General features: G+C 40.9%; 2 protein-coding genes across 2 annotated transcripts in view; one reads left to right on the top strand and one right to left on the bottom strand.

The window, feature by feature from the left end:
- The window catches only part of lrrfip1a (leucine rich repeat (in FLII) interacting protein 1a), a 48,922-nt gene extending 43,063 nt beyond the window's left edge, over positions 1 to 5,859 (bottom strand). Inside the window, exons 1-2 of the mRNA XM_013911768.1 lie at positions 5,747 to 5,859; positions 5,214 to 5,646 (exon numbers count right to left, since the gene is read on the bottom strand). Coding sequence (XP_013767222.1) covers positions 5,214 to 5,303 — 90 coding nt within the window. The 5' untranslated portion in view covers positions 5,304 to 5,646; positions 5,747 to 5,859. The remainder of the gene's footprint in view (positions 1 to 5,213; positions 5,647 to 5,746) is intronic.
- Positions 5,860 to 8,632: 2,773 nt separating this feature from the next.
- Positions 8,633 to 13,162, top strand: LOC102192133 (ras-related protein Rab-17-like). The gene is made up of 5 exons (XM_005736794.1): positions 8,633 to 8,971; positions 12,029 to 12,180; positions 12,272 to 12,397; positions 12,504 to 12,597; positions 12,917 to 13,162. The coding sequence occupies exons 1-5, from the start codon at positions 8,791 to 8,793 to the stop codon at positions 13,045 to 13,047; spliced, it is 684 nt and encodes a 227-aa protein (XP_005736851.1). The 5' UTR covers positions 8,633 to 8,790; the 3' UTR covers positions 13,048 to 13,162.
- The last annotated feature ends 2,248 nt before the right edge of the window (positions 13,163 to 15,410 follow it).

Here is a 15,410-nt window from a genome sequence, read left to right as displayed (position 1 = left end):
CCAAGCCCTGGAATGGCGCGGCTACTTCTGCAGCCTGTCACAGCTCAGACACGACGCATTTCACTGCATGTTGTACTCTGTATGATTGTATATGTGACCAATGAGGCTTGTTTCTTTTTGAATTACAGTCAAAGACAGCTTGTTAACAATTTTATGCAGTCAAATTTGTGCTGATGACCTCTGGTTCAAAAACCTAGAAGAAGAACAAAATGTAAGCAGATGATGGACTGACAGTTGTAGATAAACAAGCTGAAATCACTTCCACAAACATGCAGTATTACAGAATTTGAATAATCCTTTTTACTAAATTGTCCTCCGAGCTTTATAATCAACTCATCAGTCTCTAACGACCAAATTAAAAAGCTGCAGCAGGTTAAACCAGCTTATAACAAAAGACCACAAGCCTACACCTAAGCGTGAGGAGAAAACACCCAGTGTTTTCTTTCCCACTGGAGCCACCCATGTGACATTAATTTAATCAGTTTACTCGTGACTCTCATTTTGAAGCTCTTCCTCAGATTCTCAGCTGGGGAAGCATCTCATTGTCAGTGTCTTTGACATTGATCACCTGCCTCTGTAAAGACGTTGTTTGGAGATCCACTACAAGCTTGAGCACTCTGAGAAACTACAGAGCATATTTAACAGTATGTATATATAACAGATATAACAGTAACTGTGGACATATTTTTGGCCAATCAAAAGTTCTCTAAAGTCTGAACACTTTTGAAAAGCTCAGTTTTCATTGATCCAAAACGCCCTTTAAGTGTATATTTATTAAAATACTTGTGTACATAGCATTAGTTGAGAAGCAGCTGATTACATCGGTCAGGTACATATTTGTCAAGAAATACTAATAAACTAAAAGCAGAGGAGAAATTTATAACTGAGAATTTTTCCCATCCCCACTGATACAAATAAAATCTAAAGCTTCGGGAAACACGACACATCAACAGCTTGCTAATATCTGCTGAGGTCGATGGGAATGTTATTTTAAAACCAAAGTATTGCCCAAATTAAAATCTTGGCCTGATGACACCATCCTAACCAAACTTCACTCCCACAGCAGAGACAAATTTCAGCTTCATCGTGGAAAAGTTCAACTCAGTGGGATTGCTCTTCGGCCTCTGTGGGTAATAACTGCTGAGCAAATAAGCATTTCAAACCAGTGTAACATGAGTAATCTAAATCAGAGTTGACAGAGGTTGCTGTTAGAGCAGCCAGATGACAGACTTCAGTTTATCTGCTTGACTGACTGATACCCTCGACTCTTTATCACAGCAGAAAACTTTGATTGGTCACACTACAGCAAGTGCAAGTGGAGTGTTACGATTAACATGAGCAATCACCCCGTTTAATTCAAGCATCCTCCTGTGACTGTGAGCCAGCACCTGTAACTAAAGCATCTACATGGAAATCATTTTCAGGGTTTCTTTAGTTCATAGATTATTTTACTGTAATCAAAAGAATATAATCACAATATTTAAGATTCAATATCACTTTCATTAAGGCAATTAATTTAATCTATCTTATTACGATTTAAAGAGAGATCGCCCAGTTCAGCGTGCCATCCTCTATCCTTGCGCTACAGTACAAATTAATGTTTACAGCATGATTCAAACTGTTTGACAGACACGGGAATCAGATTCCCTTAAAGCACAGTATAACTAATGCCCTGATATCCATTCCTCACATTCCTTCCTGCTGTCTACTCTCCTCCCATTTCTTCCATAAGTAGTCAAGTTTGCAGTACTGACAGTTTCCTCTCACTCTCTAATACTGTAAATGTACAGGATAATATTTCTGATAAGCCGCAGCTAGCTGGCTGCACTATCTTGTGCAGAGTCTTTCTTCCTTTCAGGCTTGTGTGACGGCCAGCTGGCGAGCAACAACCACCCTCACCCCCCCACTCCCCACCCCCACCCACAGACTCGCTCTAAAACTGGGGTGCAGCAACAGCTGATCTTCCAGGAGCATCTATTTTTAAAGCTTCTTTGCAGAGTGGGCCAACTCATCAGCACTGACATACCATTCTGTCAGAGGACAGCCAGTGAGGGACTCGACCCAGCTGCTGCTTAAAGACACAGAAAACAACCCGCCGCCGTTCCTCCCAACCCCGACAAACACATGCGATTCATCCATCACGGACAATCTCCTCCTGGGAGATACCGTATCTGCTGCTGATGCTTCATGAGCTCCGTCAAGCTCCTCTAACCTCAACCGGGTAACACTGCTGCAGCAAGAAGAAACCACTACCAGCTACAGGAATGTGCAACCTCAGCCTCCCCACAGCAGCGTAAACAGTCAAATAAGCAGTAAAGAGAAGATAACATTCAAACACTCCAACTGCCCAACCATGGCCATTCACGGTTTTGAAGAAGAATAGACGAGAGAGTGTGACTGTTAGAAATGATATGCAAATTCACTGAAACATCCGGGTTGTGTTAGCAAAAACCCAACTTCCTCCTAACTGAAGACAAGTGGCTCTGAATCATGCTCAGACAACAGAGAGTTGAGGTTTTCTATGCTCACCGGGAGCCGCACAGAATATGAAAAGTTATTTTCAGCAGGGAAAGTAATAAACCGAATGTCTGATCCTCAGTTTTTTCATAAATAAAGAGAATTACATCCTCAAAGGGGCCACAGTGTTGCTTAGTAACAATAAATGTATGGTTTTACCGTTTCTTGTAGTTCATCTTGAAGCTAAACTTTTATATCGATACTTAGCTTAAGGTTTACACCTCAGAGGGGTGTTCGCTTCAAACAGGTTGGCTTAAGTCCTGAAGACCCACTGGGCATTACTTCTCCTATAAAACATTAGATTTATCCTTCACTTGCAGTCTCATAATAACAAAAAGGATTAGGAACTTTGAAGCAGCGTAAACCTGTCATAACATGACTTCGGCACCTGCTAACAGTTCTGTAGTACTGAAAGAGACCTCAACAATTCCTGCAGGTCAGCACATGAAATAATTTCTCATGTAAGTAGAGCAAGCCATTATAATCAGCTGTGGATTACAATTATGGTTATGTTGATAGAATTTATAATAATTTGAGCCTGACTGACATACCGGGAGGCTAGACAATATTGACAGATGTATTGTACAGTGTGGTGGAAGCATTTTACCATAAAGATTTGGTAGAGCTGTCCTCCTTAACCAGAACTGCAGTCTTTTTTTGTCCATCTGAAATTATTTTATACTATATATGTACTATCAGAAAGATGACGTAATGCTTTTGTGTTCATTAGGGCTGCCACAAACGATTATTTTGATAGTCGACTAGTCACCGATTATTTTTGCGATTAGTCGACTAATCAGATCATGCATCCATTGGACGTAAAACGTACAGCTTATTGCACCAGCATGCATCTGCTCTTATATAACTATCATTAGCTTACAGTTTAACCTGAGTAGCGAAAGCCGGCGGTGGGTTTGAAAACGATTTGCCGGGAGTCCGGTGTTCTCACACGCTCTAGTGAGCCTTGAACCCCGGCTAGCTATCGAGCTAGTGGGTAACAGACATCCCGAAAACATCGCAGCGCTTTTGAAAATATGTGGCGTCTTGATAAACTGAGCAGACATTTGAAGTGTACACAGCTACATTCTCGCCTGAAAATATTTTAAACGTTTATTTTGTGACCCAGAAAGAATAATAAGTGTAATATTAAAACTAACCAGCTGCCGCCATTGGCAGCTGGGCCACACTATGAATTCTGGGATAGGTTGGGCCATGAAGTATACACCCGACCCATCCTTCAAATCTGGGGAAATGAAGCGCACATTTGTCGGAGTCTTCGAATTTGGACAGTCTTCGTTGTGTCGCTGTAACGTAATCGGCCTAGAAATGCGGCCACAGGAGGATGCAGTTCCTGAATTTGGACACAGCTACGATACCAGACACAGCTTCTTCTTCTTCGGGGTTTAACGGCAGCTGGCATCCTAGTACATGCAGTGCTGCCATCTTCTGTTTCAGTCCGTTATTACACTCTTAAATCCTACTACTTATTCCTGCGTCTTTTGGGATCTTACAAAGCTTCAAACGACACGTCGACTATTAAATCAGTTGACGATTAAATCAGTTGACGATTTTGATAGTCGACGTAATCGTGGCAGCCCTAGTGTTCATGTTTATAAAAAACTGCTCATTAGCCAAGTATGGCAGGAACATAAATTCTGTAAAAACGTTGCACAAACACCAGTTGGAATAATGTTGGAATAATGAATCAGATGCTATTCTGACTCACTGCACCACCATGTGGTTATTGCGCAACCTCCTAGCCCTTTTCAACTTCAGCTGATATCTCTGCAACACAATATATCATAGCTGTCAGCCATTCAGTTTCACTTTAGAATATATTAAACTATTTATGCAGATGTTTTTTTTCACAAAAATACCTGAACTTACTGTGTCTGAATTACAATGTGGGAATATTGCTCAGGGGGCCAGAACCAGCTGTCAGTCATCTCAGCCTGACCCCTTATGTCCTGAAAGGGAAGCTAAACCCCCAGCCTCCAGCCAAAAAATAAATAAATAAGGAAAGAGGCATTGTCTTATTGATTCATAATAAACTGGTATTTCTATCTTTACTCAATTTCAGCATATGTCACTCCACTTGTGTGTAAAAAAAAATTTGTGATGTGATGAAATTAGTCCTGAGTTATGCTAAACTCCACTATGTGCATCATGTTAAAAATCAAGCTGTTGACAAAACGTGTTCCTTTCCTTACAGGGGCCCAGACTGCCCTTAGCTGTGGCAGTTTGACCAACCCTGTTCTAAATAGTTCTTTTGTGACTTTGGAAAAACGTTATTCAATAAAAACCACGTTTAAACTCCTGTACAGTCACCTAATACCCTCTGCACAGAAATGTGAAAATTGCAGCCAGCAAATATCTACACTGCTGATGAAATACCGATTTCATGAGGGGCCCCGTGTCCCACTGGAAACGCCCCTGCTGCAGCGGTATCAGGTGAAAGGGATGTTCAAAAAAACTGGGGACAATGTCTGCGTATTTTTAACAATGACCAATATTACACATGTGGAAACACTAAGTCAGACATTAAACACACAAATGTTTTTTTCATAAGGAACAAAAACGCGAACGCGCCTTTAAGTGTGATTAAGTGTGATTAAATCGGTTTGGGGGCTCTTTAAAAGTTACATTATTGCTTCCAACCCCCCTCAGTAAAGATTTATTGTCTCCCCTTCACTCACCTCTCTGGCTATGAGGTTCAGGGCATCGTCCTCTGCCGTCGTTTTGTCCTTTTTAGTGGACCTTTTCCGTCCTGTCCCCTGGGTCCCCATGTCGTCCCCCTAAACGCTTAAATCCACTTGGTGCCGATTAATTCAGACTTCGGTAATCCACACAGACCCGCGGCTCGTGCGTTTCATGTGTTTCTACAGATTTCAAGTTAAAGACGCGGAGTCAGTGACACAAACCCGGGCTGCCTGCTCCGGTTCTCAGCGTGCCTCATTGTCATACATCCGTCTTCACACTTCTTCCTGTGTTTCTGCAGCGACGCACGAGCTCGCGACCAAGTCTGCTTCACAAAGCTGCGCGTTGTCTCCACGTGCAGCGGCGCATTCAGGTCACAAATGATCACCTGAGCGTCGCTCCTGTGCTGTTAGGGTGTTTCTGACCCTGTCACTGTAAACATAAAAGAAGTAGAAGATTAGTTTTGAGGAAATAAGCACCAACTGTAGAAAAAACACAGTGTGAAAATATGATTGCAGTCTCGTTCTCGTACAGCAGCGTTGTGTCTCCACCACCTGTCGGATTCACTGCAGCAAAGTCTCCCTGAAAAACTTCAAAGGTTGTGCTCCGGCAAGCTGCTTTCACATGTTGTCGGAAACATGGCCACTGCGCAGTTCACATAGACAGTATATAAGGAGCGACGATGGAAGCCACCATGACACTGAGTTTGGACACTTTTGAAGATGCAGAGAACTTCTAATATAATGGATATAATAGATTAAAAAAGAATGGGGTCCATGCAAATGAAGTCCAAATAGACAGATATTGTGTTGCAGCAGCAGGATAAAGAATAAAAATAGTATACGCTACAATAAATATATATAGTTGAAATAAAAGTGGCACAAGAGCATTGTAATGTTACATATAATAATGATAAAAAAAAGAAATACAAAAAGTTAGTTAAAGAATACCAAAAGTGAGTAAAATAGTGGAGAACTATCTAAGACAAAAGCTACAAGAAGCTATAATATATGTATGCATTACATGTGTTAACTGTGATTAACCACATTTTTTTGGAAAGCCGAGTTCAGTTTCACAAAACACACTCAGGCCTGATTAATGGTAGACCTGCTGAATCAAGAACTCACTTTAATCCTGTCTGTTTCTCAGGTTCTTCTCTAGACTGTGGCATGATGTGTTGCTTTTCGAGATCTTTTAGCCTGTTTCACTTTGTCAAATTCAGTCTGGAAAGGATTACAAAGCTGTTTGTGAGCTTTGGGAATCCACTGAACCAAAGTGAGAGCCATTATACACAAATGCAGAAAACTTGGAACGGTGATGAACTTTCTCAGGAGTGGTCGGTCAGGATATTCTCACTGACTAACAATTCAGTCATGAATCATTAGCCAATGAGCATGTAGCTTCACAGTCATAGCGACTCATGGATGTAGCTACCATAATGTCATGCATTGGTTTCTGCAGTTCAGTCACCATGTTGTTTGTTTTTTTTTAAATGGATGTGATGAGGCAGGGTGGGTCTGACTGTGAAACCACTTGCTCACTGGCAAGAGCGTACCACAGATAGTCCTCCATTCTGAAACACACACGTGTCAAAATAGACTTCTTTCTTTTTCAACATGATCTAAAATGAGTGGCTGAGATCAAAAGCAGTAAAGTGTTTAGAGAGGTCAAACTTCTGTAGGACAATACTTTTTACCTTTCTAAGATCTAGTTACAGTTTGGATACTAGCACCAATGAAGCAGTGCATGATGTTATAGCTCTTTAAGGACTAGCAGAATGGTGTTGAGAATTTTCCACACAGCGTATGAATGCAGCACCAATCTATGGACTGGACTCCATCCAACTTCTGCCAGAAACCACAGCTCCTGCATGCACTATCTCACTCTCTCACAGCCCCTCTGCTATTTTTAATAATGACCAGCCAGCTCTAAAAAGCCTCTTGCTTCTTAAAGAGACAGACAAGGCCTGCCACCACCCCTAAAATACAATGTGCTCCCAGCTGAGTGTGTGAGTGTATAGTGATCTCATGAAATGCTGTTTTTATCCCCTGGTGTCACTGTACTATTATTTGCAACTGTTGTAATGTGGACACACTTTCTCCTGAAATATGCAGTCGCCCTCTGAGTCTATTCATACAGTCGAGGAATGTGTGATTCAGGTGTGTTCACACACTTTGTTTAAGACAGTTCTTTCTGTACACACTGTTTCTTGTAGATATGATTTACTGGTATCTCTTAAGATGCAGAAATCCATCCAGAAGTGTCACCATGTCCAAAAATCTTAAATGTTTTCATGTTGAAAAGGAATAGATTTAAAAGTTTCCTTTCTACACATGTCAGGTTTCCTTAGGTTGCATCCGTCCATTAGATTGACTCATCAGAAGCTTTTAAAAATAAATCAGCCAGCAGCCATTGTTCGTGTGATATAAATGTGGCTTGGCTTCAAACTAACAGAACTTTGCTGACTAAGTAACACTGTGACCAAAAACAAGATATGAGGATGAAGGGAAGTATCAGGGGTCAAGCTGTTATTCTGAACAAAGAGGGACTTTCTCTGAGTCAAATCAGAGTTGGACTCTGGATTTGTAGGAGTCCAGTGCACAGAGCTCCAAAACACTTTCTGGAAACTGAATCAGTTGTATTCAAAGTCGAGTCAGACAGACCAGAAGTGACCATCAGAAAATATCAGTACACAGCACTGAGAGAACATCAAATTCATCACACATCCAGAATTTAATCCATGACCAAAATCAGCACAGATAAAAGGCTGTCAGCTTCCTCCAGGGTCTCCTGACCTTTAACCCCTCTAAACTTTGATGGAAAGCATTGAAAACATTCCTGAGACAATAAGAAACTTTTGGGGGAAATGGCAAGGACAGATAATTGAGCATAGTTGTGATATTTCTTTAAAAAGTCTAAATAAAGAAGAAGAATATCAAACTGTCCACTACACATCGTCTTACCGCAGTGAAGAGGCTGCTATTAGAGCAAAGTTGTAATATATACAATGCTGCCCTCAGCTGTTCAAAATGAGAATTACAAGGAGATAAAACCCGGAAAACAGGCCAGCAGCAAAATGTGCTGATACAATGATCTGAAGGGTTTGTGCACAAAGAGGATCCACTGAGTTTCTGTAATTTTACGAGCATTTTGAAGCAAAACAAAACTTTGCAGACATATCAGACATTCATATAAGTTTATATTTGCATGCAGTACAAGTCCCTCCCAACAAGAAATGTGGCCATTGATTTTTTCAAGCCAGTCTGTCCATGTGGGTTCAAATCAATGAGACAGCATGTGATAGCAGGGAGGTTTTAAGACGAGTCAGGAGTAGGTGTGCTTAAGGAAGTGAGATTATTGTTGCTGGCTTCACATTTCTGGACTTAAGTTTTACTTTTCTTTTTAAGCTGAAGCTGGAACAGTCACACACTTTCACAACAAGCAAGACGACTCAGCTTGTCTGGACTGTTTGAAATTACTGTTGTGTTTTTAAAGAAAAGGAGAGTTGGATCAGGACTTGAGGACCCTTTTTGGACTTTTTTTTACCTCCTGTTTTGGAGTTAACTAAGCTTTTCCATGGGGGAAACTCTCCCAAGGGTCCACGGAGGGGCCCAGCAATACAGTGACACTTTGCGCAGACCAGTGCATACTCTCAGGGTTAAGATGGTCCTGCTGGGGAGCTCTGGTGTTGGAAAGTCGAGTCTGGCTTTGCGATTTAGCAAGGATGAGTTCAGGAGTACATCGCCCACTGTAGGCTGTGAGTTCATGACACTCTGAGGTGTGGATGGCAGTGGTTAAATGTAACATTGTGAATCAACTATCAGCTTTTAAAAAAAATTTTTTTTACTGAGGTTGTGGATGAGAAAACTGATGCAATTCTCATGTTGGCTTAAGAATTAGCTTTGATAAGAAACAGAACTAAATAGCTAGTGTGTTCTATTTTCCTCTAACAAACCAAGATCCACCTACAAGCATCTTTAAATGTCACTAAGTAATATATTTGTGTCTAGCTTTTAATTTGATTCCAAACAAAAAGCATCTGTGTAAAAGCAGCAGGTTTTACAGGAAAATTCAGCAGACCTGGAGTAACACACGTGGAATGTTAACCTGTAGGTTATGCCGGTGCTCTGAGCTTGGTCTTGCCTAAATAACATAAAGACACAGCTACATGTGTTTATTGTGCTGCTGGGTGACCAATTAGAGAAAAACCTCAACCTTTGACCCCTTTCAGTGAGGGGGTGTTGTGCCTTTGTACTGCAAATCAATACAAAGGATTCTTTACAGTCCTGTGTAAACTGAGCACACCCTTGCTGCTTCCACTGGAATTAAAATGGTCAGTTGGACCCAGGTGTCGCTAGTAGGTGTGAGCACTTCTATAAAAGAAGAGGTTTTGGCAGTTTGCTGTTCTGGAGTATTCAAGTGTGTGTTAACGCACTGCTACAGTCTTCACGGGGCTGGACGTCCCATCAAATTCACCCTGAGGTCAGACTTTGCAATGCTTAGGAAAGCTGTAAAAACACCAAAAGTTCCACATTTGACATTATAGACCTCAGTTAGCATGTTAAAGGTTAAAGTTCATGACAGCACGATTAGAAAAAGACTGAACATGTGTGGATTGTTTGAAAAGGCTGCAGAGAGAAAACCTCTTCTCTCTAAAAAGAACATGTCAGCACAGCTGCATCAGAACAAACCACAGGACTTGTGGAACAATGTCCCCTGACACCAATGTGGACAAGTTTGATGATAATGCCTAACAGCATGTTTGGAGAAAGCCAAACACAGCATATCAGCACAAAATACCTCATATCGGCTGTCAGCACAGTGGTGGGGGGCTGATGATTTGGGCACCTCGCAGTGATTGAGTTTATCATGACGTGTTTTGTGTAACAAAGTATTCTAGAGTCACAGGTGAGGCCATCTGTGTGACAGTTAATGATCCAGCCAAAGTCCAGACCTTAATCCAACTGTGTTAGTTTATCACAGGACTGCAATTAGTCCTATTAAAACTCTTTTCATGTGGCTATAGTTTTTTAATTTCGATTTTCAGGTCAGTTTAGTTTCCAGACTGGGTTTACTGATTTCAGTTTAGTTTTAATGATTTTTTCTGTTAGTTTTTGGTTTTAATTCATTGCCATATTTGTCAGGGGCAAGATTGAATCATTTTAGACCCTAACCCTAACCGTAAAAACCCTTTGTGAAGGCAGTTGGCTCAGAGTCATTAAAAATACCACTTTCAACAAATCTTGTTTCATGCCAGACAAAGACAAAGACATAAACTAAAGCCATACATTTTTATTTTACTTACTTTAACTTGACTTTTTACTTTTTTAAGTAAGTAAGTAAGTAAGTAAAAAGCCTTGATACAAAGTTTCTCTCCACTGTTTATCCAGTGGTGAAACATTTGTGTTAGCTAGCTCATGTAGAAGCCAAACACCTTAAGATACAGTACTTTATGTTGGTTCACTCTTGAAGTTGCAATCTGTCATTATATTTTTTATATTTATTTGCGTATCTTTATATCATGGAGAATTTGTGATAAATTGCACTTTTTGCCTGTAATTAACACAACAGAAATTCAATATTCCAGCACAGAGCTGAACATTTTCATCATTAATATATAAAAATGTCTCTAATAATCAATTGATGATGTAAAACAGCGGTCCCCAGCCTTTTTTGCGCCACGGACCGGTTTATGCCCGCCAATATTTTCACGGCCTTTAAGGTGTCGCGGATAAATACAACTAAATAAAACTAGTACCGGTACCGAAAAAAAGAAGATTTATTCATAACACACGTGAAAAGACCCAGGAAAACCGAGTTAACGATAACGCTGAAAACCGATAAAAACCCTGCAAACCACACATTTCACACCTGAGCCTCAACTCTCGCGGCCCGGTACCAAATGACTCACGAACCGGTACCGCAATGTAGCATGGTTGCTGGTGCCAGACGTGCTGGTCTAAGAATGACAGAAACTGCTGATCTGCTGAAATTTTCCCACAAAACCATCTCTTGGCTTTACAGCGAATAATCTGAAAAAGAGGATATGTACAGTAAACTGCACTTCTTTGGGAGTCTTGTCCCAGAGAAAAGTCTTGTCGCTGTCAGAGGTCAGAGGAGAATGGCTAGACTGCGTTGAGCTTCGAGCTCAAATAATCACTTGTTACAATCAAGACATGCAGAAGAGCATCTCTGAATGCACAACACATCCAGGCTTGAAGAGGGGTTACAGCAGCAGAAAACCACACTGAGTGTCAGCGACAAATGTGGAACTGAAGCTACATTTCACACATAATTTAGTGCAGACAACATCCTCCATCCTGCCTGGTGGTGGTGCTGTAATAGTTTGGGGGATTTTTTTCTTGGCACATTTTGGCCCCTCAGTACCAACAGAGCATCATTTAAATGTCACAGCCTACCTGAGTATTGCTACTAACCATGTCATGGCGTCCAGATCTCAGCCCAATACAGCACCGTTAGGATATGGTGAAAACTGAGATTCACATCATATATGTGCAACAACTGTGTGACACTATCATGTCATCATGGACCAAAATCTCTGAGCTTTGAAGGGAAGGTCCAAGCCAGCAGTAGCTTTGTGTAGCTTAAAAAGTGACCAGTCAGCATATGTTAAAAATTTACATCTCAAAACCCAGTACCTGAGTCCAGTGTGGCGGTATCAGTCCTCTCATCATCACGCTTAAGAATAAACTGCTTTCACAAAGTTTCAGACTTCAGTAATAATCATGATATATAATGTAAATACAATTTTTCTAATTTCACACACCCACTCCTTTGGTGTTTATTCCTCCAGGTGCTTACCTCACCCAGTTGGTGCGTCTGAGTAATGCCACTCTTCGCTTTGAAATCTGGGACACGGCAGGCCAGGAAAAATACCACAGCGTCACTCCGCTGTACTACAGGGGAGCCCACGTAGCACTTTTGGTCTATGATATCACGCAAAGGGTAAAACGAAGACACACCTGACTATGAAATGATTTATCTCGACTGGTTTTCTCTTTATGTCTTGTTCTTGAGCATGCTTGTGTCATCATAGGAAACATTTGTCAGAGCTCAGGTGTGGCTCAAAGAGCTCGAGAAACAGTACATACCAGGATCTACTGTTATATGGCTGGTAGGCAACAAAGGAGATCTGGCTCACAATCGGCAAGTGCCACTGGAGGTATACAGACAAAGACAAGCACGCTCCTGTAATCTTATTACCTGCACAGAGTCACATGTAAAGACAGTCCAACTCAGTGATGAGCAGTTCTGATTTCTTCCTCCAGGAAGGACAAAGTCTAGCCAGTAACAAGGGCTTGTACTTCACTGAGACCTCAGCCCTCTCTGGAGAGCAAGTCACCGAGCTGCTGCAATCCGTAGGTAAGAAAAAAGAAACACTGGAAAGATTCCTGCTGTGTTTTTTCACAGGAAGCCTTACTAATAATAAGTATTACGATTAAAATTTACAACATACATATCCTAGTATCCTAAGAAAGGACAGTAGATGGCAGTAGATACCAACATGAGGCACTAACTTGCAGTATGAGAACTATTAAATATTACATAAGTCCAGGTCAGAGGTTTAAGTTTTCTTTGCCTTTTTTCTTTCAAAGTCTGGCCTCTGAAATGTCTGCATGTTCCCGCTGTAATATAATACAGCTGTGAGTTTCATGTCTGTGGTAACAGAGCTCTGATTCAGCCCACAGAGTGTTCGAGTGCATTGGAGCACAGCAGGGAGGTCTGACAGAGTGGGAGGAGATGCCGAGTGTGGAGCTGCAGCACAGAGACTCGTTCAATCTGTTTTCATCCTGCTGCAAAGTTGGACCTTAAGCTGTATGACTGCCAGTGGCTTGGCTGCCTGTTTCTGTTGTGTCTTTCTGTTTGTCTTAATTATTTCAAAGATGGGATACGTAACATGACAATAAAATGCTTGTGGATTTTGGAATTTGTGGTCCTCTTCCTTTTTTGATTCTGACTCTGGTTAGGAGCACAAAATGCTGTTTATCCTGAAACATGCCTAAGATGAACACAAGAATACAGTCTCAGTTTGTTTTATTTCACTGTCATATTCAGTAAACTGGTTCTTCTGATTCTTCTCAGTGGGCTTGGGATCAGCCTCCAGCAGGCAGTAAACCCCCTCAGCCTGTCTGCGTGCCAGATGTTGAACTGGCACTGATTGCCTCCACTCTGTGTTTTCTTGCCTGGTTACTTTTGGCATGCAATCACACTGGAATGGAGATCCCCCAGCACAGTTCATTTGAGTGTGGTTTGCACAATAGAGGTAATTATTACAGTATTATGAAGTACAATATTCCAGTAATTTTAAACTTTGAATGTTGCAGGGTGAATGAATCACTTTAACACTGAAGAAACTTCCAAGTGACACAATTAATATTTACTGCAAATGAGCTTATTTTCTGTTCTTTCCATACCTCATCCTGAGAGCAGACACTCTAAAATCTATAAAATACATTACAAATCAATGTAGGCTGGTGACTTTTATTGATAAGCAAGGAGAGACTGACACCCCCGCGTCCCCCACCTCCAATTTAATAAACTGCAAGATGAAGTCATTGCTAAAAAAATAAAAACTACAGATACTCTAAGGATCACCTGAGGATCCAGCAGTCAGTCTCAGTCCCCATGAGTCTCATGTTAAAATGTCCAACTTCACAGCACAAATAAATAAGTTAGTAGCGTTAAAAAAATTATGGACTTAAAATTAGAGGTGTGAAAACTTGAAAAGTGTTAGCCAACACGGACCCCCACTTCTAATTAAACTCAGAAAAGTGGACTTTTCGGCTCAAGCTGCATCCATGCTGGGAGTACACTAGGCTTCACTCTCTGTCACTTGTCTGGTAGTTGCTCAGTGTGTTGTTTTTAGTTTAGCTTTTTATGGATTCAGCTGGCTAATCTTAACTAAGACTTGCACATGGACCCTTATTTTTTCCTCTCCTCAGCTGAACCAAGGTTTGTGGATTAAATTATCCAACAATCAATAATAAAAACAAACAATAGAATTAAAGATTTAAAAGACTCCCAAATGCATTCAACAAAATAATGTTGCTGGTGGTATTCGGACAGCCCCATAAAGCAACTTTTCTCTGCTGGATTAAGTCACTTGCTCTTGCATAACATTCTTCTGTGTTTTCTTCACACAAACACAGCAGTTTTTCTCCACATGCTGGCTTCAAATTTGGACTTTTTACTGCTTAGTGATTTAAAATGATAAATCTTCAGTATAAATGAGGCTATTTAATGCTGATTGAAACCAAGCTTCTGTAGGACTTCTGACAGAGCCCTGGCCCAGTTCTTTAGTTCACAGAAACAAAAAAAAATGCCTCACGCAGAGGAGATGAAATAGAGGGAAAATAAAACTAGGATGATTTAGTCGTCATTTGTATTGTGATTTAGTGTATAAATCCTCCTTTGTTTCATATTTGCAGATGTTTTCTACATTTTCTTGTGATCTTAGCCAAACTTTTCTTCATTTGAAACTTTTGAGCAATAAACAACACTAAGCCTATGCTCAGCGGTGAAGATGTGGACAAAGGTTCACTAGTGATTAAATCAAGAATGCAGTGAGCTGAATTGCCTTTGCGCCAAAGCTGTACAGAAGCTATGTAATGGAACCAGGGCTCTTTGTTGTGCAAAGTCATTCTGCAAATCACTGAGTAATTAAAAAGATCTGCTTTAACAGTAACTGCACTTTAGTATCATTTCAAGGTTGGCTGCTTTCTGTTGGTCTGCTATCACGACTTGCCAGAGCCGACCTAGGGGAAGCATTCCTCTTTATGCTAGAAACCATTGTTAAGAAACTGGCTAAAGTTCAGAAGTGTGGCATGAATATGTTAGCTGAGTGGTTGAAGTCATGATTTACCAGCCTCCAAAGAAAAACTGCCACATTATATTTCCATTTTTGCAAACTCAAAGAATTTACACATTATGTATTCCCATTATTATTATCATTTTTAAATGCTAAAACACACACTAGAAGTGCCATTTAAACCCAATAGAATCCTGTGTGTGTGTGTGCGTGTGTGTAACCTGTTTTGGGTGACTTAAGGTAATGCTGTCAGGTGGTTGCTTGCTCTCTCTCTTATGCAACTGTTGCCTTGGATGCCATTAGTTATCTACAGTGGCTTGCAAAAGTATTCGGCCCCTTGAACTTTTCGTCACATTACAGCCACAAA

The sequence above is a fragment of the Pundamilia nyererei genome, unplaced genomic scaffold (assembly GCF_000239375.1).
Source record: "Pundamilia nyererei isolate P.nyererei 1_Seehausen unplaced genomic scaffold, PunNye1.0 scaffold00071, whole genome shotgun sequence".
Lineage (NCBI taxonomy): Eukaryota > Metazoa > Chordata > Actinopteri > Cichliformes > Cichlidae > Pundamilia > Pundamilia nyererei.
This window is presented reverse-complemented; position numbering and strand designations above follow the sequence as displayed.

Coding starts and splice junctions, on each gene's coding strand:
- LOC102192133 (XM_005736794.1), top strand. CDS start 8,791: ATGGGGGAAACTCTCCCAAGGGTCCACGGAGGGGCCCAGCAATACAGT. Junction 8,972..12,028: donor TACATCGCCCACTGTAGGCT/GTGAGTTCATGA, acceptor TTATTCCTCCAG/GTGCTTACCTCACCCAGTTG. Junction 12,181..12,271: donor TCTATGATATCACGCAAAGG/GTAAAACGAAGA, acceptor GTGTCATCATAG/GAAACATTTGTCAGAGCTCA.